The sequence below is a fragment of the Mustelus asterias genome, chromosome 9 (assembly GCF_964213995.1).
Source record: "Mustelus asterias chromosome 9, sMusAst1.hap1.1, whole genome shotgun sequence".
Classification (NCBI taxonomy): domain Eukaryota; kingdom Metazoa; phylum Chordata; class Chondrichthyes; order Carcharhiniformes; family Triakidae; genus Mustelus; species Mustelus asterias.
In genome coordinates, this window is record NC_135809.1 from 2991880 (window position 1) to 3018378 (window position 26499).

The 26499-nt window shown below is 43.3% G+C and overlaps 1 protein-coding gene across 20 annotated transcripts in view; it reads right to left on the reverse strand.

Moving 5' to 3' along the window:
- ppp1r12a (protein phosphatase 1, regulatory subunit 12A) overlaps positions 1-26499 on the reverse strand; it is a 196279-nt gene that overhangs the window by 113459 nt on the left and 56321 nt on the right. For all 20 annotated transcript variants that reach the window (XM_078219507.1, XM_078219500.1, XM_078219518.1 and 17 more), the window contains exon 2: positions 3432-3562. In XM_078219507.1, coding sequence (XP_078075633.1) covers positions 3432-3562 — 131 coding nt within the window. The remainder of the gene's footprint in view (positions 1-3431; positions 3563-26499) is intronic.

The following is a 26499-nucleotide window of genomic DNA, read 5'->3' on the forward strand; positions in this document are numbered from 1 at the left end:
TTAAGCAGTAGGTGGAGCATTTCAGGGTAATGGCTGGGAAAAGATCTTAATCCAAATTTTCTTGCGCAATGTTTCGCCTTGTAGTATGTCAGTGCAATAATTTATCAGTGATGAGTGCTCAGTCAGTAGCAGCACCATCTAGACTTGAATCCCTGCCTTACCCATTACAAATAAGGAATTGCAAATTGTACTCCAGTTTTTTGACAAAATACCTGGTTTCATGCATTTGATAAACAACTTGTTCTCAGCACGAAAGCTAAAACTGATAATTTGTTTGCTCCACTTTGCACACAAATAAATCCATTTCCCATTTAGAAAATGAACACCCAAGTATACATACTCAATTTGTTTCAGATTGTTTCAGCACAACAGAGTTGAGCAACACAATGATAGCGAAGTTGACAACTCACTATTAAAGTATTTTGTCAACAGGTTGCTCTGGTCATGTGCAAGAACTACAGTGGTCAACTTATACCTTGAAATCAATGGTAGAGGAGAGGGAGCGAGTGCAAGTGAATGGGGGCATTCAAGTAGTTAAAGGAGTAGAGGGCGAGGGAGAGGTTGATAGCGTTTCATCAAATCGGGTCCAGATAAAAGCTGGAATAAAGACACTTTGCCTGAATGCAAGAAGCATTCGGAACAAAGTTAATGAGTTGATGTTGCAAATCAACATTAATGGGTATGATCTAGTGGCCATTACAGAAACGTGGCTGCACGGAGACCAGGACTGGGAGATGAATATCCAGGGGTATCAGGCATTTAGGAAGAATAGATAGGAAGGAAAAGGTGGTGGGGTAGCTCTGTTAATAAAAGATAATGATGTGGAGATGCCGGCGTTGGACTGGGGTAAGCACAGTAAGAAGTCTCACAACACCAGGTTAAAGTCCAACAGGTTTATTTGGTAGCAAATACCATAAGCTTTCGGAGCACAGCTCCTTCGTCAGATGGAGTGGATATCTGTTCTCAAACAGTGCAAACAGACACAGAAATCAAATTACAGAATACTGATTAGAATGCAAATCTCTACAGCCAGCCAGGTCTTAAATGTACAGACAATGTGGGTGGAGGGAGCATTCAACACAGGTTAAAGAGACGTGTATTGTCTCCAGACAGAACAGCTAGTGAAATTCTGCAAGTCCAGGAGGCAAGCTGTGGGGGTTACTGATAATGTGACACACTGAGTTGGGGGTCGGGTGTTAGCGTGGATTGGGGATTGGCTATCCGACAGGAAGCAGAGTCGGAATAAATGGGTGCTTTTCTGGTTGGCAGATGGTAACTAGTGGCGTGCCGCAAGGATCGGTACTGGGGCCTCAACTATTTACCATTTACATAGATGATCTGGAGGAGGGGACTGAGTGTAGGGTAACAAAGTTTGCAGACGACACATAGATAAGTGGAAAAGTGAATCGTGTGGAGGGCGTAGAAGGTCTGCAGAGAGATTTGGACAGGCTGAGTGAGTGGGCGAGGATCTGGCAGATGGAGAATAACGTTAACAAATGCGAGGTTATTCACTTTGGAAGAAATAATAGCAAATTGGATTATTATCTAAATGGAAAGAAATTACAACATGCTGCTGTGCAGAGGGACCTGGGGGTCCTTGTGCATGAGACACAAAAACCCAGTCTGCAGGTGCAACAGGTGATCAAGGCGGCAAATGGGATGTTGGCCTATATCGCAAGGGAGATAGAATATAAAAGCAGAGATGTCTTGCTGCATCAGTACAGGGCATTGGTGAGGCCGCAGCTGGAATACTGTGTGCAGTATTGGTCCCCTTATTTGCAGAAGGATATATTGGCCTTGGAGGGAGTGCAGAGAAGGTTCATCAGGTTGATACCAGAGATGAGGGGTGTTGATTATGAGGAGAGACTGAGCAGATTGGGTTTGTACTCGTTGGAATTTAGAAGGCTGAGGGGGGATCTTGTAGAGACCTATAAGATAATAAAGGGGCTGGATAGGGTGGAGGTGGAGAGATTCTTTCCACTTAGAAAGGAAGCGAGAACTAGAGGGCACAGCCTCAAAATAAAGGGGGGTCAGTTTAGGACAGAGGGTGGTGAATCTCTGGAATTCTCTGCCCACTGAAGTGGTGGAGGCTACCTCGTTGAATATGTTTAAATCACAGATAGATGGATTCCTGATCGGTAAGGGAATTAGGGGTTATAGGGATCAGGCGGGTAAGTGGAACTGATCCACTTCAGATCAGCCATGATCTTATTGAATGGCGGGGCAGGCTCGAGGGGCTAGATGGCCTACTCCTGCTCCTATTTCTTATGTTCTTACCTGGTTTCTCAGTGGTAAAAATGCTTCAGCTTCATAAAATCCAAGATACTTTCAATACTGAAATTGTGTTAAACCATACTATTGGATCAGACACTTGAGGTGTTTACTTGTAACATTTCTATTTACAGCTACCCCACCCCCCTCTACTTTCATTTTCCTGGAGCATGCAATTTGAACCTGCTTCGCGACTACTTCAAGGTCCCTGCACTGTGCAATTGATGTAGTCCTCATTACAAGGGCTGCAAAGCTTGCATTAATAATACTATTGCTTCTGACAACTTGCAGCATTCATCGCCACTTTCAGAGAATGTGCAATGCCACACCCGCACCCTCCCCCCACTACTCAGGTTCCAAGATTATGCAGTGCTCACACACCCCCAGGTTCAGAGAGCATGCAACTGTCACAGCTGAAAGAATCTTGCATTCAACTAATAGCCACATGAAATGGAATACGATGACTAATTCCTGCTTTAAAAGAATCGATGTTCAAGAAAATGTTTGAAAACAGTGCAACACTTCTGAACTCCAGCTCATCAGGGAACTTCAAGGTGCCAGTGATGATTCGCAAGATCAAAACTGATTTTCAATTGTCAAACTGAAATTTACGACCATGAAATATTCAAGTTTAAAAAGGGGGAAATCGAGTCACCCGGAGACACTGCACAGCACTTCTCAGCTGGTTAAACAGAATTGTTGTAACCGACAGAAGCTTTCACCCTCTCCATCTGTGCTGACTTCAGCCAAGTTAATGAGGTTGGCTTGCTAGAGTATGAACTACCTGATGAGTCTTAAAGGCAAGTTTCCGAAGCGTAGTGGTTATCACGTTCGCCTAACACGTGAAAGGTCCCCTGTTCGAAACCAGGCAGAAACAGTTTTATCTGAAAGAAATATCTGATGAGTCTTAATTGATTGTTAAATCATGCTCCCTATTTAAAGCAGGTGTGTCAGACTCCCAGCCTGCATTCAGCAGGGAGCAACTGGAGAGCTGGCTGTGTACAGATGTGTGGTGTAAATCAAGTAACTTGGTGACAGGACTTTCGCCTCTGTGGAGTTATTACACCATCCTTTCGGGTTCCCTAAATACCTCAGGAGAACAGCAGGAAGGCAAAAAGCAAATGCAAGTCTGTACAAGAATTGTGGAGTTGTATACTTACTCCGCTATGTCTGCATATCCACAGGAAGCAGCTGCATGCAATGGTATCCAACCCTCATTATCTGGCTGATTAATATTTGCAGAATGCTCCACGAGGAATTTCACCATATCCAGGTTATCATCTATACATGCCTACAAGAGACAGGAAAAATATTTTGTTTCAATATTTGTTAGAGAGAGATACTAGAGTCAAAAGAAACTTAAAACATACCTTCTCACGAAGCATCTTACCAAGTACCGGCCCATATATTAATTCTTTTATTACAGGCAACTTTATCCAGCTGCGAAAGCTGCACTGCAAGTTAGCATCAGGTAACTTTGTGTTCCAGATGGGTCCATTCATCAAATTCAACAGCAAGGCCAAACGAATGTTAAAAGTTATTCTAAGTTTTTTTTAACTATTGTCACAAGTAGGCTTACATTAAGTTACTGTGAAAATCCCCCAGCCACCACACTCCGGCGCCTGACTGGGTAAACCGAGGGAGAATTTAGCATGGCCAATGCATCTAACTTACACACTTTTGGATTGTGGCAAGAAATCGGCGCACCCAAAGGAAACAAACACAGGGAGAACATGCAGTCTCCACACAGACAGTGAGTGACCCAAGCCAGGAATCGAACCCAGGTCCCTGGCGCTGTGAGGCAACAGTGCTAACCACTGTGCCATGTCGCCCTGTAACATGCAAAATAATAAGCGTCAACAGATCTGCAGCCCTGGGTTGTCATGTTCGATTCCCAAACACTGCTATTCCTTTTTTTGGGGGGGGGGGGGTACATATGCCCAAAGTACTGAGAACTGGGGGGGGGGGGGGGGGGGGGGGGGGGGCATATGCCAAAGTACTGAGAACTGTGAAGAACACAAATTGAACTGATAAATCAAATCACGTTTTAATGCACACAACACTAACAGTCCTCAACAGTCAAGATATTAACGACAGGTTGAGTTAATGGTCGTGATCACTCAATTTGCACCAATATTCATAGAAACATTGTGCCAAAAGCTTTTGGGAAAGAGCAGGGTCACAACAATGTCTTTCATAAACAACATAATTCAATTTAGTGTATTTTATGAGCTTCATAAATCTTCTCCATTAAGAACACGAAATCCAATAAAGTAAAACAGAGTACAAAATCATACGCAAACTTAATGTTTCACTGTCCAACTGACAAAGAAAATCATGTCTACATTTCATATCAATATCCAACTGATAATAGTACAGTACCTTCAAAAAAGTTTAGCCTTATTATGGTAAACAATTTATGTCACTTAAAATAGAGATTAAAATGCATCTAATAAAATAGTTGAGCGAAAGCGGTTTCACATCAGAGAGAGAGAGACGAAGTGCACGCGAGGTTAACTGTGTGAGAGACAGCAATTAGTGCCAGCTAGTTTGTCCTTGTTGGACAATTCACATGAATATTGAAGTTGAAGCTCAGAGAGGGAGCATAATTACAGAAACCTGCCTCTCAATCTATGACTTTTCTCTCAGACAACAACGATTAATCATTCCAGATATGTTGCCTCCAAATCAACTTGTGTATACAAATATACACGCAGAGACAGCACAACAATGAGACTGACTGTGTGATGCTGCCAGACCTGCTGAGATTTTCCAGCATTTTCTCTTTTAGAATGAGCAATGATGGGGCAAATGAAAGCAATTTCTCAGCCTTATTTTATTCTTCCGGAAAATGAGAATTTGCAATCATAGTTTCAACAACAACTGAGGCACTTGATGAACAATTCCAATGTTTAATTTTAAGTGTACATAGATAACTAAGAAGAAAATCAAGTCTGGAGTTTGTGTCTGGAGTCTGAAATAGAGTTCAGTTTAATCATTTCAAAATAGATATGCAAATGTTCTACAGGCAAACATTTCTCAATTTAGTGCCATTTAGCAATAACCCTTTTTGGGTGTTGGCCATTCTGAACCCACAACAACCTCAACCATTTCCTAAGATCACCACCACCAGCACCAGAATTTCCAGCTCTTTGACCAGAAGCACCAATGGCTCAGAGTGACAACCCAAGTTTCAGATGTAAATTTTCTCAGTCTTGAGGGAGTTAAAAATCAGCTTCATTCGCAAATTACCTCCAGGCCTAACAAGATAGGAAGCTATAACAACTCCATCTGTTCACGCAACTGGCAAACTAAATCACCTAAATAGCATTATGCTCTCTGTATTTTCTCCAGATGTGCCTCATGTCAGCTTTCAGAGATGACTAATTACTTAAATTCACAAAGCTTCACACTTAGTTACTTGGGGGTTAAACTAGTGTGGCGGGGAGGAAATCAGAACAGCAAGGTAAGCAAGTGTAGAGATTGGGGATGAGCATGGGACCCTAGGCCAGGCTAGTTAAGAGGAAGAGCAGGCTGGGGAGATATCAAACTCAGTGGGCCTGGAGGTCTGGAGTGCATCTGCTTCAATCCAAGGAGTATAATAGGTAAGACAGATGAACTTAGAGCCTTGATTCATGCGCAGAATTTGGATGTGGTTGCGGCAACAGAGACTTGGTTAAAAGAGGAATAGAACTGGCTCCGGGATACCGGCGTTTTAGGCAAGACAGAAGGAAGGCAAAAGAGGTGGGGAGTTGCAATACTAGTGCAGGAACATATTACAGCTGTACAGGAGGAGGACACCTTGGAAGAATCATAACGAGACACTGTCGGTAGAGCTCAGAAACAGGAAAGTGCAGTCACTATGATGGGTGCACTACAGGCCTCACGTGAAATTGAAGGACAGATGTGCAAGCAGATTCTGGACAGATGTAGAAATAATAGGGTTGTAGTGGGAGACTTCAATTTTCCTCATATTGACTGGAAATCCCTTGGGGTTCGGGGTCTGAATGGTGATGAATGTGTTAAGTGCATCCAGGAAGGTTTTTTGGAACAGTATGCAGATAGTCCGACTAGAGGGGGGCTATACTGTACCTAGTACTCGGGAACAAGCCTGGCTAGGTCAAAGTTGCAGTGGGGGAACATGTAGCAAAGAGTGACCACAATTCCACAAGTTTTCAGATACTCATGGATAAGGGCAACTCTTGTCCTACGGTTCAGGTACCAAATTGGGGGAACGCTATCTACAACTGGATTAGGCAGGATTGGGAGGCTGCTGTTTGGGTGAGGCTGTTTGAGGCTAAATCCACATCTGTCACGTGGGAGTCTTTTAAAGGAGCAGTTGATTGGCGTGCAGGACAGGCATGTGCCTGTGAAAAGGAAGAACAGGAAAGGCAGGATTCAGGAACCGTGGATGACCAGGGAAATTATGAGTAAACTCAAAAAAAGATGCATACATAAGGTCCAGGCAACTAACAGCTGAAGCACTTGAAGAATACAGGGGAAGTAGAAAAGAACTCAAACAGGGAATTGGGGGAGGCCAAAAAGCATCAAGAAATGCGGACACACTCTCTTCCACCTTCTTCCATCGGGAAAAAGATAGAAAAGTCAACTGACTCGAGAACAGCTTCTTCCCTGCTGCTGTCAGACTTTTGAATGGACCTGCCTCGCATTTAGTTGACCTTTCTCTACCCCCTAGCTATGACTAACACTACATTCTGCACTCTCTTGTTTCCTTCTCTATGAACCGTATGCTTTGTCTGTATAGCACGCAAGAAACAATACTTTTCACTGTATGTTAGTACGTGACAATAATAAATCAAAACAAAAAATGTCCTTGGCGGGCAGGATTAAGGAAAATTCCAAGGCATTTTATACATATATTAGGAGCAAGAGGGGAGCTAGAGAAAGAGTTGGTCCACTCAAGGACAAAGGAGGGAAATTATGCTTGGAACCAAAAGGAAGTGGGTGAGATGCTTGATGAGTACTTCGCATCGCTATTCACAAAGGAGAGGGACACGTTGATTGATTGAGTCTTGGAGGGGTGTGTAAACCCTTTAGAACAAGTAATCATTACGAGAGAGGAAGTGTTAGGTGTACTAAAAAGCAGTAAGGTAGACAAATCCCCAGGGCCAGATGGCATCTATTCCAGATTACTGAGGGAGGAGATGGGCAATTGCTGGGTCTCTACAGAAATCTTTGCTTCCTCATTAGCCACAGGTCAGGTCCCATAGGATTGAAGGAGAGCTGATCCTGTCCTGTTATTTAAGGGTAACAAGGATAACCCGGGTAATTATAAGCCAGTGAGCTTGACGTCAGTGATAGTGAAATTGTTGAAGAGTCTTATGGATAGGATCGATACACATTTGGAACTGAATGGTTTTATTAGCAACAGACAGCATGGTTTTGTACGAGGGAGGTCATGTCTCACTAATTTGATTGAGTTTTTTGAGGTGGTGACAAAAATGATTGATGAGGGAAGGGCCTTGGACGTTGTCGACATGGACTCTTGTAAAGCATTTGACAAGGTCCCTCATGGCAGGCTGGTGCAAAAGGTTAAATCGCATGGGATCAAGGGTGAACAAGCTAGATGGAGTCAGAACTGGCTTGGCCATAGAAGACTGAAGGTAGAAGTGGAAGGGTCTTTTTTCGATTGGAGGTCTGTAACTAGTGGTGTTCCGCAGGGATCAGTGCTGGGACCTCTGTTGTTTATAATATATATTAATGACCTAGAAAAAACGCGGCTGGTCTGATGAGCAAGTTTGCAGATGACACTAAGATTGCTGGAGTTGCGGATAGTGATGAAGATTGTCAGTGAATACAGCAGGATATAGATAGGCTGGAAAATTGGCAGACAAATGGCAGATGGAATTTAATCCAGACAAATGAGAGGTGATGCATTTTGGTAGATCCAATTCAGATGGGAGCTATAAAATAAATGGCACAACCATCAGGAGCACAGACACACAGATCTGGGCGTGCAGGTCTACAGATCCTTCAAAGTGGCCGCACAGGTGGAAATTCTCATATGGCATGCTTGCCTTCATCTGCCAGGGCATCAAGTATAAAAGTTGGCAAATTATGTTATAGCAAGATAAAACATTGGTTCGGGCACATTTGGAATACGGTGTCCAATTCTGGTCACCACACTGCCAAAAGGACATGGAGGCTTTGGAGGGAGTACAGAAAAGGCTTACCAGGATGTTGCCTGGTATGGAGGGTATTAGCTATGAGGAAAGATTGAATAAACTGGGCTTGTTCTCCCTGGAAAGATGGAGGCTGAGAAGCGACCTGATAGAAGTTTACAAAATGAGGGGCACAGATAAGGTCAACAGTTGGAAGCTTTTTCCCAGGGCAGAAATGACAATTACAAGGGGGCACAAGTTCAAGGTAAGGGGGGAAAAGGTTCAGTGGAGATGTGCAGGGGGAAGATTTTTTTTTTCACAGAGGTGGTGGGGGCCTGGAATGCAGTGCCAAGTGAGGTGGTTGAGGCAGACACATTAATCACATTTAAGACTTATCTGGACATGAACAGGCAGGGAATAGAGGGATACAGGTGGTTGGTCTAGATAGGACAACATGATCTGTGCACGCCTGGTAGGCCAAAGGGCCTGTTCCCATGCTGTACTGTTCTTTGTTCAGTTGAGACTTTTGAAAGTACTATATTTACAAGTTATGAAGTCAGTTGAGTTACTAACTCATGAGGAATGGGGGAAGGAATTGCTGGTCTTAGTTTGAGCATGAGTTGCAAATAAATGTTATTTTGTATTATGTTCACTCAAGTGATAGCCCTGTAAATCTTCTCTGCACCCTCTTCAGTGCCTCTCCATCCTTCTTGTATCATAACAATAACTGTATATATTACTCGAAGCATGGTCTACCCAAGGTTCAATACAGGTTTAGCATAATTCCATTTTAATTCTCATTCTGTGGAAATACAGAATAAAACTAGCTGAAAAAGATTCTGTTTGTTAAACAAGTTAAAACATGGATCTCGGGCATAAATCTCCAAAGCTTGTTTCAGAGAAGAGTCAGTAACAGGGCAACATCGAGGGGAATAGAGCAATGTGATAGGTAAAGAGGGTTTCAAAGAGTGCTATGTCATAAGCCAAATTGAGTTTTGTAACGAGAATGAACTTGCGAAAACAAAAAATTGATCAAATTTGTTAACTGCTATTTTTATTAAGAAATCAAGTTATAGTATTTGGTGGGTGGACCATACATCAAAGCTGTCAGATTAAAGTGACAGGCTTCAAAAGAGCCTGGTGATTCCGGAAGTTATTTCATGCCAGCAACACTGAAGAACTGTCTACAAATGAGCTGAGTTTCAACGACCCTTGATAGCTCCTGCTCTAACAGACTACAAATTCCAATATGTCCATTCCTTTGCTGGTGGAATCGCTAAAATTTGTTATCCTAAGAAAAGGGTTGTCTGGTTTGGCAATAGATAGAACTGATTGTGAAGCTGGGGATCTGTACTTGAGCAATAGTATTTAAAGTTTAATTTATTGTCACAAGTAGGCTTACATTAACGCCGCAATGGAGTTACTGTGAAAATCACCTGGTTGCCACACTCTGGCGCCTGTACGGGAGAATTTAGCATGGCCAATGCATCTAATCAGCATGCCTTCCGGACCGTAGGAGAAAACTGGAGCACCCGGAGGAAACCCACGCAGACACGGGGAAAACGTGCAGACTCTGCACAGACGGTGACCCAAGCCGGGAATTGAACTCGGGTCCCTGGAACTGAGAGGCAGCAGTGCTGACCAATGTGAAAGGAGTAGGGTCATAGAGTAATTTACAGTACGGGAGGTTGCTATTAGGTTCATCAAGTCCATGTCTGATAGCTGTGAACAATGGAGTCAATCCCAGTCCACATTCTTGTCCCAAAGTTCTTCAAGTTTCTTTTCTTCAAATGCCCATCCAATTAGATTTTGAAGTCACCGAGTGTTTCTGCTTCCATCATCCTCATAGGCACTCGCCCCAGGACCTAAGTAATATGTTCCTCACATTCTGGGCTTATATTATCTAGGGTTTACAAGAATGAGGGGTGATCTCATTGAAAGCTACAAGATTCTGAGACGGTTTGATACAGAAGATGCCGAGAGATGATTGGGAAGTTTAAAACACAGGGACACAGTCTCTGGATAAGGACCCAATCTTCTCATCTCAATGCGACATGAATCTGCTTCACTTAAAGGGTTCAGAATTCTCCACCTCAGGGGACTGTGGATACTCCATCGTTGAATTCATTTAAGGCTGGGAGAGACAGATTTTTGGGGTCTTGGACAAGGGATATGGGGAGCAGATGGGAAAATGGAGTCGAAGCCCAAGATCAGCCATCATCACATTGAATGTACAGGCCATATGGTCTACTCCTGCTCCTATACTCTTGTATTCCCCCTGCATCTCTTGCCGATTTGCATAAATCTGCTACCCTTAGAACTTCTATCAATAGAAAAATGTTAAGTCATTTTACTGGCCTATCTAATCTATGCCTGTCATAATCGTGTACACATGTCAAATTTCCCATCAATATCCTTTGCTCCAAGGAGAGCAACCCCAGCTCTTCCAACCCAACCTTGCAACTAAGCCTCCAATTCCTCAACCATTCTGGTAAATCTCCTCCCAACCTCTCAAGTACCTTCACATCTTTTCTGAAATGTGAAGAGCAGAACTGCAGGCAATATTCAAGTTGGAGCCTAACCAGAGCCTTATAAAGATTTAACATAACTTCACTGCTGTAGTACCCAATACCACTACTCATGAAGCCCAAGATACCACGTGCCTCATGAACCACTAAGTATAGCTTGAAGGAGATACCAGATAGCACAAAATTCCTACAATTTTAATCATTTGTATTTATTAAGTATGAACAGCACTGGCAAAGTCACATTTGTCACCCATCCTCAGGAGCCAGGTGGTGTCGGTGGACCTTCTTGAATTGTTGCTCTGCTTGTTCATGACATTAATCCTAGGATGGCAGAGTGTTCACAGGTATGAAAACAGAGCAACGGCAGTGATATATGCCCAAATCAGCACTATTAAGTTTGGATGGAGACCATTGAGATAATTCTGCTCTTATAATATTGTCTTTCTGCCACAGGGCAGGAATTGCCAGTCGATGGTGTGGACAGTCCTCTCTGTATCAGGGTTTGCTGTGCCAGAACTACGAATATTAAGTCTTCCATCTCCAATCAAGATACCCTTGACCATCAGTCTAAACATACCACACAAACAACTGTGCAGTGTTCTACGGCGAGAGCACTCAAGCTTTTTGTCCTTGTAAATAAGCTTAATTTCCCCATGAGTTTGCATATATTTCCAGTTGCTGTTGCTAATACATCTTGATATTGATTGAAGATTAATCTGTCGACTAGATAACATTTTAAAACAGTCACTCCTCAAATCTGAAGTCACCCGAAGTGAACAGACAGTAAGCATTCAGGACGTTCTGGCATCATGTGTGGCCTGAAGTCTCAATCCTCCTGCATGATGGCACTAGTTTTGGATCACAATCATGACTAAAGCTTGATTCAGCAGTGTAGCCCAAAGCAACAGTTCTGTCTGATAGGAATTAAAGCTTTCTGAAAATTGAAGTGCAAACTTATTAAATTACAGTTCTTACACAATTTTTTGATGCTCAAAGTAAAAATAAAGCCATGAGAGAGTGGCTTGCTACATACCAGAAAAAGGAAAAGTTCCAGAAGATGCATTAACTTTGAAATAGTGAACTTTACAACTGATGAGGGCAGATTATAAATTTACAGCAAACTCACAAGTAATGCAATTAAATCAAACAGGTCAGTAATGTGGGATAATTTTTATCCTTGGTTGACCAAGGGAGGTGATAACAAGTCATGAAGTTCTGCAGTTTGCTCTATGACAGGAGAACATAGAGGAAGACGCCCCGACTGATTTTTTAAAATTACTCATGACACTAAACTGTGTGGTGAGGTGACAAGTATAAAAGGAGATTGAATTTAAGAAACTCTACAACAATGATGTAGGCAGCCAGAGGAGCTGCAGATAGATTTTTAGGCAATGAAAGTAGTAAAAATTATACATATATACATGAAGAAAAGATGTCCACTGGCAAACTGTTCACAAGTAAATAGGATTGGGTGGTGAACGTTTCCATTTACTAATGACTGGTTGTCATCAAGGATAGCCAAGTGCTGGGTTGCAACTTGAGCTAATTTGGCTTCAAGTCAAAGCAAGCTATTCTCATGTTCCATACATAATCGGAGAGGACACATGTGGAAAAGTGAGATCAATTTCAGGCATTATGCCTTCAAAAAGAGATTGATGCATTGAACAGAATTCAAAGATGAGCTGGAAGATAGCTTTACTATCTGCTCTCTAAATGTTGAGACTAAACTGCCATGTTTATAAATGTTTGAAAATGATACCCCTTTCCTTTCTAATACTGCAGTTAATCACTCCGCTTCTTGGAAGGGTACACTGCTGCAAAGACGACTGTTCACCCATTTGAATTTTTTGAACAGATATCTTGTATGCGCTTAATTTGGGAAGAGAACTTAGAACCACAATGCCATTACATAGGACCATGGAAATTTACATCATAGATAGGCATCAATCGGCCAATCTCCATGCTCACTCTTCAACTGGACAAACAAACTGTTCGCCACCATATTGATTATCAACTCACATGAACATGTAGTTAAATAAATTACCCATAAATAGATGCTGTAAACTAAATTATGAAAAAAATCTTGCACAATCCTCACTCTCTGGAGCCTATAGTTAAAGCTCCGTAACATCAGCCCAGTTATACTGTGGGAGTTGAACAAATAGCATCTTACAACCCTGAGAAATTCTGATATCAAATTCTACACTCCATAAACTTGAGCTGACCCAAAGCTCTGCTGTCAGAGCTTCAACTAGCAGCATGTCCCATTCATCCATCACCTCTGCTCATTGAACTAAAGTGGCTCCCAGTCAAACAACATCTTGATTTCCAAATCTTCATCCTGTTTTCTAATTGCTCTTCCCTATCTCAAACCTCCTGCAACCCCAAAACCCATCAAGTTTTCTACACTTGGAAGAGTTTGGCCCCTTGTGTAATCCCAATTAGAATTCCTCCATTATTGCAGGAGGAAACCCACACAGGCATGTGCAGACTCCACCCAGGCATGTGCAGACTCCACCCAGGCATGTGCAGACTCCACCCAGGCATGTGCAGACTCCACCCAGGCATGTGCAGACTCCACCCAGGCATGTGCAGACTCCACCCAGGCATGTGCAGACTCCACCCAGGCATGTGCAGACTCCACCCAGGCATGTGCAGACTCCACCCAGGCATGTGCAGACTCCACCCAGGCATGTGCAGACTCCACCCAGGCATGTGCAGACTCCACCCAGGCATGTGCAGACTCCACCCAGGCATGTGCAGACTCCACCCAGGCATGTGCAGACTCCACCCAGGCATGTGCAGACTCCACCCAGGCATGTGCAGACTCCACCCAGGCATGTGCAGACTCCACACAGGCATGTGCAGACTCCACACAGGCATGTGCAGACTCCACACAGGCATGTGCAGACTCCACACAGGCATGTGCAGACTCCACACAGGCATGTGCAGACTCCACACAGGCATGTGCAGACTCCACACAGGCATGTGCAGACTCCACACAGGCATGTGCAGACTCCACACAGGCATGTGCAGACTCCACACAGGCATGTGCAGACTCCACACAGGCATGTGCAGACTCCACACAGGCATGTGCAGACTCCACACAGGCATGTGCAGACTCCACACAGGCATGTGCAGACTCCACACAGGCATGTGCAGACTCCACACAGGCATGTGCAGACTCCACACAGGCATGTGCAGACTCCACACAGGCATGTGCAGACTCCACACAGGCATGTGCAGACTCCACACAGGCATGTGCAGACTCCACACAGGCATGTGCAGACTCCACACAGGCATGTGCAGACTCCACACAGGCATGTGCAGACTCCACACAGGCATGTGCAGACTCCACACAGGCATGTGCAGACTCCACACAGGCATGTGCAGACTCCACACAGGCATGTGCAGACTCCACACAGGCATGTGCAGACTCCACACAGGCATGTGCAGACTCCACACAGGCATGTGCAGACTCCACACAGGCATGTGCAGACTCCACACAGGCATGTGCAGACTCCACACAGGCATGTGCAGACTCCACACAGGCATGTGCAGACTCCACACAGGCATGTGCAGACTCCACACAGGCATGTGCAGACTCCACACAGGCATGTGCAGACTCCACACAGGCATGTGCAGACTCCACACAGGCATGTGCAGACTCCACACAGGCATGTGCAGACTCCACACAGGCATGTGCAGACTCCACACAGGCATGTGCAGACTCCACACAGGCAGTGACCCAAGCCAGGAATCGAACCCAGGTCCTTGGCACTGTAAGGCAGCAGTGCTAATCGTTGTGCTGGTCGAGTGTTACCTTGTTTTATCCTATTTCTGGGCAGCACTTGATGTTATTATGTGAAGGACCCTCTGTTGTTGTCATTGTTTCCTCAGTTTGTTCAACTTGCTGGCTGGAGTCTTTGGCACCAGGTGTATTCATAGTTTATTTCCCAACTTTTTGCTCACTAAAATTTAAAGCAATTTTTAGCTGTTCAGTTCATAGTAATTATTCAGTTATATGGCACTTGAACAAAACTGATGCAAGATTTAATTGTGCAGATTCATAGCATCGTACAAGACTACGATAGAATTAAAAATGCAAATTCAATTTGTAAATTTGTCAATTTTGACAAATAAGTGCCTGAAAGGTGACGGAGTGGATGATGTACCAATCACATAAGCTACTTTGTCATGTATAGTATTGAGCTTTAGGAGTGTTGTTGGAACTGCTTTCACCCAGGCAAGTGGACAGTATTTCATCACACTTTTGACTAATGCCCTGTAGATGGTGCGCAGACATTGGGGAGACGAGAGATTAGTTACTCACCACGGAATTCCCAGTCTCTGACATCTCTTATTGCCGTAGCATTTATATGGCTGGTCCTGTTAAGCTTCTAGTCAACAGTAACCCCCAAGATGCTGATTGTAGAAATTCAGGAATGCTAATGCAATTGGACGCCAGGGGGAGATAGTTAATTTTCTTTTATTGGAGATGGATAGTTGTATCAGGCAATGACCATGTCATGTATGAATTGGTTTCATTTCACATAATTTAACCTAAGAGACCCAACTATATAATTCTTAAAATTAAATTGTGTAATTTTTCAGCATTACTTTTTTTTAGAAAGACAACCAGCTATTCTCCTATGTATTCACAAAGAGCTGAGCTCAGAATGCATTCTCAAATGAGTTTTAATTTCACGAACAGATATTCAGAGTTTGTAAAAGGCAGATTAGATTAGATACCAGCCTTGCACCACTGGGATCTTGATGTAGTTTCAGGCCAAACTGATGGAAAGTCTGAAAGGGCTCCAGGTTTCAATAATCTTCAAGCTCTTAACTGCAGTAGCCTCAATCCAGTTCCTAACTTATAGTCACACTGAGCACAATCTCTCAGACCACTGGGCCACTAACATGGGAAAACTCAACAAAAAATGCCAGGTTTGTCTAGTGGCTCAGGCACATTTTGGAATAGCAAACAATAACCTTTATACCCGACAGTGCGCCTCATGCTGATTATGCTTCGCTGAAATTCAAGCTGTACTATGCCTTGGTGCCAAAATCCCTTCGCTCGACATGGCAAAGCTGGCATGTCAAAAACAATTTGAATTTGAGAAGCTACAAGTTACACAATTTGATTTTAAAAAGTCACAGGTGGCAAATCTCACGTTCTCATACATAAGCTAGTTAAAATCATATAAATGGATTCGAAATTCAGAAAAATTGTGGAACCAGGAAACACCTTTTCCACACAAAGTAGGAGAAATTGATCTAAAATAATGACTCTTTCGCCACAGATATTGCCTATTTCCAGCATTTGTCATTTTCATTACAACCTTTCATTTTTTTCATGGGATGGAAGTATTGCCCATCTCCAATTATCCTTGAGAAGGTTATGGTGAGCCGCCTTCTTGAACTGGTACACCAACACTGCTGTTCAGGAGGAAGTTCCAGGATTTTGACCCTGCCATAGTGAAGGAACGGCGATATATTTCCAAGTTAGGATGCTGAGTCCTTGGAAGAGAATCTGGGGTTCCCATGCATCTGGTGGCAGAGGTCACGAGCTTGCAAGGTGCTTTTGAAAAGAGTCTTAATGATTTGTTGCAATGCATTGTGTAGATACTACATACGACTGCCTTCTAAGTATTGGTGGCGTGAGTGAATGTTGAAGGGGAGCCAATCAAACAGACTTTGATGTTGAGTTTCTTGACTGTTGTTGGAGATGCATTCATCCAGGCAAGTTGGAGTATTCCATTATACTCCTGACTTGCACCTTGCAGATGACAGGCAAGTTTTGCAGACATGAGTTACTCGCCACAAAGTTCCCAGCCTCTGACCTGCTCTTGTAGCCACAGTATTTATTTAGCTGGTCCAGTTCAGTTTCTGGTCAATGGTAACCTTAAAGATGTTGACAGTGGGGGAATTCTGTAATGAGAATGTCATTGAATGTCAAGGAGAGATGGTTAGATTTTCTTTTTGTTAGAGATGATTATTGCTTGGCACTTGTGGTTCGAATGTTATTTTCCACTTCTCAGCCCAAACATTTTGTGGACAAGTTAATGAAAATACACAAATAACAATTTACTTCACAACTACAGCAATCGACAAATGAGAAAGATAAAATACATGATAGAAAGAAACAACCATAGAGTTTGAACAAACGCTGGCTGCATATTGCTTGGGGCACAGCTTGGAAACCACTGTTCCCTTAGAAACATCGAAACATAGAAAAACTAGACCACAAAACAGGCCCTTCGGCCCCACAAGTTGTGCCGAACATATCCCTACCTTTTAGGCCTACCTATAACCCTCCATCCTATTAAGTCCCATGTACTCATCCAGGAGTCTCTTAAAAGACCCTATTGAGTTTGCCTCCACCACCACTGACGGCAGCCGATTCCACTCGCCCACCACCCTCTGTGAAAAACTTCCCCCTAACATTTCCCCTGTACCTACCCCCCAGCACCTGAAACCTGTGTCCTCTCGTAGCAGCCATTTCCACCCTGGGAAAAAGCCTCTGAGAGTCCACCCGATCTATGCCTCTCAACATCTTATATACCTCTATTAGGTCTCCTCTCATCCTACGTCTCTCCAAGGAGAAAAGACCGAGCTCCCTCAGCCTATCCTCATAAGGCATGCCACTCAATCCAGGCAACATCCTTGTAAATCTCCTCTGCACCCTTTCAATCTTTTCCACATCCTTCCTGTACTGAGGCGACCAGAACTGAGCACAGTACACCAAGTGGGGTCTGACGAGGGTCTTATATAGCTGCATCATTATCCCCGGACTCCTAAACTCAATCCCTCGATTGATAAAGGCCAGCACACCATACGCCTTCTTAACCACCTCCTCCACCTGCGGGGCCGATTTTAGAGTCCTGTGGACCCGGACCCCAAGGTCCTTCTGATCCTCTACAGTACTAAGAGTCTTTCCCTTTATATTATACTCCTTCATCCCATTTGACCTGCCAAAATGGACCACGACGCATTTATCTGACTTGAAGCCCATCTGCCACTTCTCCGCCCAGTCTTGCATCCTATCTATGTCCCTCTAACTTTTGACATCCCTCCAGACTATCCACAACCCCACCAACCTTCGTGTCATGAGCAAACTTACCAACCCATCCCTCCACTTCCTCATCCAGGTCATTTATGAAAATGACAAAAAGCAAGGGTCCCAGAACAGATCCCTGGGGCACACCACTGGTGACCGACCTCCATTTAGAAAAAGACCCATCTATACACACACTCTGCCTCCTTTGGGCAAGCCAGTTCTGGATCCACAGGGCAGCAGCCTCTTGGATCCCATGCCCTCTCACTTTTTCTAGAGGCCTTGCATGGGGGACCTTATCGAACGCCTTGCTAAAATCCATATAAACCACATCTACCGCTTTCCCTTCGTCAATGTGTTTAGTCACATTTTCGAAGAACTCCACCAGGCTTGTAAGGCACGATCTGCCTTTGACAAAACCATGCTGAGTATTCTTGAGCATACTAAACCTCTCTAAATGATCATAAATCTTGTCCCTCAGGATCTTCTCCATCAGCTTACCAACCACTGAGGTTAGACTCACCGGTCGGTAATTTCCTGGGCTATCCCTATTCCCCTTCTTGAAAATAGGAACCACATCCTCCGGCACCTCTCCCGTCTCCATCGACGGCGCAAAGATCATTGCCAGAGGCTCTGCAATCTCTTCCCTCACCTCCCACAGTAACATGGGGTACATCCCATCCGGACCCGGCGACTTATCTATCTTGATGCCATTCAAAGATTCCAGCACAACCTCTTTGTTAAAGTCCACATACTGAATCTTTTCAGATCATCTGTTCTAACTCTTCATCATTCAGTTAAGGTAGAGTTGATTTGTGGCTTGATTTCATTATTTCTGGACCCAGGAACAGATTGATGCATCATCAAACACAAACTACATTTTATGCAGAGATTCTTGGTTTCAGAACATTGTCTTTTCAATCAATTCCATGCCGGAGTATTTCATTTTGCTCCCAACATTACTCAATGCTTTGCCATTTCACTAAGAATGGGATGCAGGTGGCACTGGCTGGGCTAGCATTTATTGCCCAGCCCTAATTGCGTTGAAGAGGATGGTGGTGAGCCATCTTCCTGAACATTCAGTCCATGTGGAGGTACGCCCACAGTGCTGTTAGGAAGGGAGTTCCAGGATTTTGGCCCAACAACAGTGAAGGAATGGCAATCTGATTGTTAGTCAGGGTGCTGTGAGACTTGGAACTTGCAGGTGGTGGCATAGTGGTATTGTCACTGGGCTACTGATCTAGAGACCCAGGGTAATACTCAGAGGTCCCAGGTTCAAATCGCACCATGGGAGAAGGTGAAATTTGAATTCAATGTTTTAAAAATCTGGAATTAAAAATCTAATGATGACCGTGATCCTAAAAATAGTTTTTAAAAGACAGAATTATATTTATATAATGTCATTCGCAAACCCAGATGTCCCGAATGGAATACTTGGAGTGCAGTACTGTTGTAACGTTTGGCCGTAAATTACAATGCAACATATCGGCTGCATATTTCAGTTCTGCATTGCGCAGATAGAGTATTTCACATCTGCCTCAACACAAAGTAATGCAAATTCAAATGATCATTTGAGTCCAGGGACTGTCAAGAGGAACTTGCAGAGTTTGGTTGGTGTGTTTTAAGCTGCTGTCGTGGCAAGTTGCACAAGTGTTCATCCATAGATGGAGAAACTCCAATCTCTCCAGTCTGAGAAGAATTAAATAGGGCATGCTCCAAGCAGCAATCGCCAAAGTGTAAACTTGGCCAAGTAGATATAAATCCTCACTGCACAAAACCCAGCCAGCAAAAAATAATTTGACATTGAACCTGGGACCCAAAATGCTTTATGATTCCATCATTAGGTTCCAAGTTAGCTGATCTCAGCCAGGACAAGGTTACAATTGGTCTTGAAATCCCCACATTAAAAAAGACAAAAAAAGTTCAGTGTTTCAACACCTCTATCCACACCTCCTTCGCACGAATATATTTCAAAACTCTCCAGAACTCCATCCCACACAAACACCATTGTATCCTATTGCAAACAGAAAGCTATGCTTACTCAAAGCCCTTCAGGATACCAAATTTGTTATCTGCAGATCTGTGGCCTTGAGCAGGAGGAGGAGAAGGCCATTTCGCGCCACAAGCCTGATCCACCATTCACAAAGATCATAGAAATCATAGAAACCCTACAGCACAGAAAGAGGCCATTCGGCCCATCGAGTCTGCACCGACCACAATCCCACCCAGGCCCAACCCCCATATATTTTACCCACTAATCCCTTTAACCTACGCATTTCAAGACACTAAGGGCAATTTTAGCGTGGCCAATCAACCTAACCCGCACATCTTTGGACTGTGGGAGGAAACCGGAGCACCCGGAGGAAACCCACGCAGACACGAGGAGAATGTGCAAACTCCACACAGACAGTGACCCAAGCCGGGAATCGAACCCAGGTCCCTGGAGCTGTGAAGCAGCAGTGCTAACCACTGTGCTACCGTGCCGCCCAAAAGAAAGAAATCATTGTGAATCTTCATTACTTCTGTGCCCCAATTCCACTTATTAATTTCATTTCATTTGATATCGAAAAATCTGCCCATCTCAGCCATGAATGTACTGCCACTGTCCTCTGGTGCAGAGTATTGCAAAGATACACAATACAGTTCTCCTCATTCAGACCAGAAATAGCCTTTATCCACAATGAGTCAAAGGTTGTCAGGGATAGGGAGAATGTGGAGTTGAGGTTACATTATCTTATTCAATGGTGTGGCAAGCTCAAGAGTTGAAAAGCCTATTCCTCCTCCTAATTCATATGTTTTTATGTATAATTCTTAACCGTCAGTCTTACTAGCAATATATGGTCGCAGTAACATGCAAGGAAACACATTTACTCTCAATTATCTTTTAGCCACTGAACTATACTCGATACCTCCAGAGGATCATTCTTGGCTGCAATGAGAAGTAGAACAGACTAGGGTTCTAAGTGGTGACTTGGGAAAGTTTGAGACAATTAAAAGGTGCTGGAAAAATGTAAATTGTCACTGGCAATAGCAGCCATAGACTATACACCATAATCTTGGGATAGACCTGAGATTAAACATGCGAGAAGAAATGTAACTTTATTCCTTTGTCTCCATTCAAACATTTGGTTCATATCCTATGCTTTGCACCAAACACTTGCCAACAATCTGCTCCTGGAGATTCAATTCTGGCAGGTTACTGTTTTACCAAAGGCAGTGCCTCCTCATTAGTCCTCACCCAGCCAGCTGAGCATCCAGAGTATCCAAGCGTCTATGTGGATTATTCTCACAGAAGCTGCATTTCCAGAGCGCACAAACTTGAAGCAGAGATTGCAAAGGGTGGGGAACGGAAGAAAAGTAGTCCGAGATGGTGGTTGCTTCGTTTATGTTAGAGTCTTTCTTACTTCAGTTTTTTTGTGCCTCATACTACAATAATCACATTTCTAGACAAGTGCAAATCCACACATATCAGTATCTTGGCAAGAAACTCAACCTTACACAACAGAAGGTTGTCATTTTGCTCACTGTACCTGCATTGGTACTTTGAAATAACTACCAATTATTTCCACTCCTGTGCTTACCCCATTACCTGAAGATTTTTCTGAAAATTATTTATCCAAATCATTTTTGAAAGTAACTACTGAATCAGCTCAATATTTTCTTGCAGCATATTCCAAATCACAACACCCCACTGATTAAAGTAAACATGGATTATCCTACATGGAGACAGTGCGTGTGCGCGCGCATGTGTGTTAACAGAGGCAAGCAGTTCATTTTGGAGAGAGACTGCAACACATTGAATGGGAAAGCCAAAGAATATGAATGCTAGTCAGGCCTGCATTTGAACACAACAAATCCTAACCTTTGTTCACTGTGCAGAAATCGGGTGGGGGTTCAAGTTCAGTTTGGAATTCTTGAGGAGGAATCAAGCTGGAGGATTTGCTTAATTTGAAGAGAGGGGAAGAAATCTACAGTGGTCCCTGTGACTGAGCAGTCAGCTTGAATAGTTAGCTAAAAAGTACACAGAAGCTGCAAGAACAGACTGGGAAAAAAGCAGCCTATGTATATCCAAAGCCAGGACAAAGCTGAAGATTCCGCAATTTTTAAAGAAAACTGAGGGCCACTTAGCAAAAAAAAAACAAATAGAAAGATTCCCATTAAACTTGGAGGGACCTGGAATAGTGAAAAGAATTCAAGTAAATTCCAGAGTGCTGCTGCACACCTTTTGGTTGGTCTCACGATAGGCGACTGCACCAGGATGTTTTTTCACACTAAGGGAACTCTTAATGTGGAGTCACGAGGTGGGAAAGAGTAAAAAGAACAGAGTTTATAGAATAAATCTGCATATGTTCTATTGTTAAGTTCATGGTGCTTGCTTGGTTTAATTTCTCTTTACATGCAATGCTTGGTTCGGTTTAAAAATGTGAAATCTTATGACGTAGTTCTGCTGGCTAATTGCTGGTGGCTCAGAATTCTTCTTTGAACATCAACTGTTCTGAACAGGATCAGAACACAGAAACCTGTTCCTTCCAACCTTAGAAATGGAATACTTCAGACAACCTGATTGGCTTTCATTATGATTTCTAAATGATTGCCAAATCGCTCTCCACCCCACACCTGGGAACAGTTTAATATGATGTGGAGATGCCAGCGTTGGACTGGGATAAACAGAGTAAGAAGTCTCACAGCACCAGGTTAAAGTCCAACAGGTTTACTTGGTAGCAAAAGCCACTACCTTTTGGAGCGCTGCTCCTTCATCAGGTAAGGCTTACCTGACGAAGGAGCAGCGCTCCGAAAGCTAGTGGTTTTTGCTACCAAATAACCTGTTGGATTTTAACCTGGTGCTGTGAGACTTCCAACAGTTAAATAGCCATTCGAGACATAAAAAAACACTGCATTCATCAAGACAAGAGATCAGAATTCCAACAAAGAGTTCACTAAGTGTATAATTATTAAACTGAAGTTATGGATAAGTACCTAAAAAATAGCATCAAGTACCAATTTTGAACCTGATTTTGTAAATTAAGGGCAAACTACATTGTGTAGGGATATGGGAGTAGGGTCTGGGTGGGATTGTGGTCGGTGCAGACTTGATGGGCCGAATGGCCTGTTTCTGCACTGTAGGGTTTCTATGATTTCTATATTTGGTAGGTATTTGGCTGGTTTTGCACCTTCAAGGGCAATTTGGGATGGGTAATCAAAGCTGACATGGTCAGCTATGTCCAAACCCCGTGAAAGCATTAATATTCCTACCAGAAGTAGTGTGCGCTGAACATGATACAGGCCAAAAACATGAAAGTAGTTTCCTTTACATAATCAACAGTCTTTGAAGGTCAAGAAAATGAAGTTCTTCCAGCACTGTAGTACAGAGAGCTCTAAGCAGGCTTCGTTAAGCAAGCTACTGTGCTGTTACAGGAGGCCAATAAAAGGGCTCAGAGGCTTCATACTCATTATGGTAGCATACTGCCATATATGGCATAGGAATCCCACAGAAGCCCAGATTTACAGTTTAACATACCATTATAACAATACCTGGAATTCAAAAGGATGTGCATTCCCATTGGCTGTCATTTAGCCAGACAGACATTGTGCTTGATACGATTTTAGACAAGACAGACTGCTTGTACAGCACAAGACCAATACTGACATTTAAACAAACACTAAATAAAGCATTCCATCTTTTCCTATCCAAGAAGAAATTCAATGCTTGATATTGTCCAACATGTTACCGCTTGACCAAAGCTGCTGCAGCATCCAGAGACTTTGTTGCCTGTATTCGGCAAATCTCCTCGACCCCACTCAGGTGTTAAAATTTACATGACCTTAATAGGTTCAGTTTAAACACCTGGCCATAATGCTGTCACCTCACCATGTTGCCAAAGGCAATGTATTTGAAAAAGGTATTAAAAGAGGGGTTGCTATATTTGTTGAGATAATCAAGTGCAAATACTAAAACCAACCTTCGAGTATATCCACCCGACATCTGGAGGAATTGTTGCCCCAAATTACTGAAATTGATGTCCAAGCTTGACCTGACACTGGGAAAAGACAAAGGACTCAAGGAGATATCGATGCTACTCCACTCGAGTTAATTTGACCTTCAGCAGCCAATTTACATGTTAACTTTAGCTGAAGTGAGAAGCTGTTTCGACTTGGTACCAAGATTAAACTATGGAGTGTGTGAGAATTCACCCTCAGTGGCTAAAGCACAGAAAAACCTGCAATATATCTAAACCAGAGACATTCACCTGCAGATTTATACAATCATATTCTAAGAGACAGGCGCATCATGAGAACCAATACAGTCCTGTCACATCCAGTGGTGGTTGCTAATGAATAAAACTGGAGCAGGAGGCTCCATCAACATGCTCAATTACACTCAGGTGTTGGGTCTCTGCTGTGAAGGAAGAGGCTGAAGCATTGGTAATCATCAGCTAGAAGTGCCGACCGTGGAATCTTTTCCTGCCTTCTCATCTGCAAATGCCAGTGTGCAGTTAAGTTGATTTAACAATTTATGTAGTGCCTTTAACCAAACTAAACACCCCAAACTTCACAGGAACTTGCAACAAAATTCCGAACGCCATCGAATCAGGCCAGATAACCAGAAGTTTGATCCAAGAGCTAGGTTTTAAGGAGCATCTTAAAAATCAGAGAACCAGATAGAGAAGTGAACAAGGATAAAGCCCAGGTAGCTGCAGGCATAGTCAATCGTGTGAAATTAAAATCAAAAACGCTCAAGATAGCAGAATAGATGGAGCACATAGATCTCAAGGTGCTGTAAGATCACGAATTGGGAGGGATTGGAAACAAGGATAGAAACTTTAAACTCAAGGCATTGTTGAACCAAGAGACAACATGGGTCAATGAGCGCAAGAGAGATGGGTGAACAGGACTTGGTGTGCATGATGACACATTACAGCTAAGTTTTCAACTTATCGCTTGGGGTGAAACCATGATCAGGCAGGGGACGGACGTTAGCCTATTGCACTTGGGCTGTGCTGACACCAATGATTGTGGTTTGCCTAAAATAGGGTAGAGTAAAGGAGCAAATAAAGTTAAACTGAGGCTTTACCTGATGCAATTTTTCAAAGCCATCTTGGCCTTTTGGCTAAGGTGAAGCAATAGATCAAGCCAAGGAGGGAGTGCAATGCCTCATCCTGTCAGCTTGGATCTTGTTTGATCGAGCCCAGGGCGGGATGCAATGTCTTGTCTTTTCAGCTTCGATCTAGTTTGTTCCTCATATGTGGACCATGACTGGACTCGATTTGAACTGGTTTTTTTGATTTCAAATAAACTACTGAAAGATACCAGAAAAAAGATTCACCCGGGAACAAGTTTGCTGCAGGTAGAATTAGGGAAGCGGGACAAGAGTGCACTGGAATCGAGGCTAGATGGAACTAAAGCAGTTTGAGGGTTTCAACAGCAGCTTAGCTGAGGCAGGGTTGATGTCACAGTAATGGAAATAGACAGTCTAAGTGATGGCAAAGAAATGTAGAAGTTCACTTTGGGGTCAAATATAAAAAACCAAGGATGCAAACAATCTGCTCCAGCCTGTCAATTGCCACAGAACGGAATATAATCGGTGGCAAAAGAACAAACTTTGTAACAGACTGAAGACAATGGCATTCATCTTCGCAATATTTTGAATTAAATGTATATTCAACCAGTATTGGCTGACAAACAATTGTTTTCATTCCACGATATCAAGTTACCCCACAACTAATCACACCTCTCAATACCATGTCCCAGTGCATCTCGGACCACTTGGATTAAAACTTTACAGCCTCGATCCAAAAATGGACACGAGCTGAATTTCAGAAGTGAGGTGAGAATGACTGCCCTCAGCAAAAAGGCAGCAATCAAGTACAGCATCAAAGGGCCCTAGTAAAACTGAAATCAGTGAAGACTTGTGTGTGGGGGGGGCGGCGGCGGCGGCTGTAGTTAAGGTGGATAGAATCAATTCTGGCACAAAGGAAATTTGTTCTAGTTTATGGAAGTCAATCAGCTCAGCCTCTGAACATTGTTGGGAGTTCGTCAAGACATCATCTTAAAACCAGCTATTATCCAAAGCTTCAGCAATGTCACTGCATCAAGGTTAAAAGTTGAGCTGTTTGCTGAGGATTGTCACGTTCAGCCACATTTTCAATTTCTCAGTGAGCCCATTCTCAAGCTCAGCAAGACCTGGAAAACACCCAGGTTTGGCTGATTAATAACAATTAACAATTGCACCATGCTTATCTGGCAGTGATCATTTCCCACAAGAGGTGGCCCATGCATCACACCTTGCTGACCAATGGCATTACCTGCCCCCAACTCTCAGTATTCTCGTTGTCACTGACCAGAAATGCAACTTCACAGAACATGTCAATGTTGTGGCTGCTTGAGCGGGTTGCAGACTGGGTACTGTGGCTGCCTGAGTGCGTCCCAGACTGGGTATTGTGGCTCTCAGCCTCTCCATCACTAACAAGCAGCAAACTGAAAGTGGGATTGAAAATCTTCACTTGTCAGAATGAGTACAGCT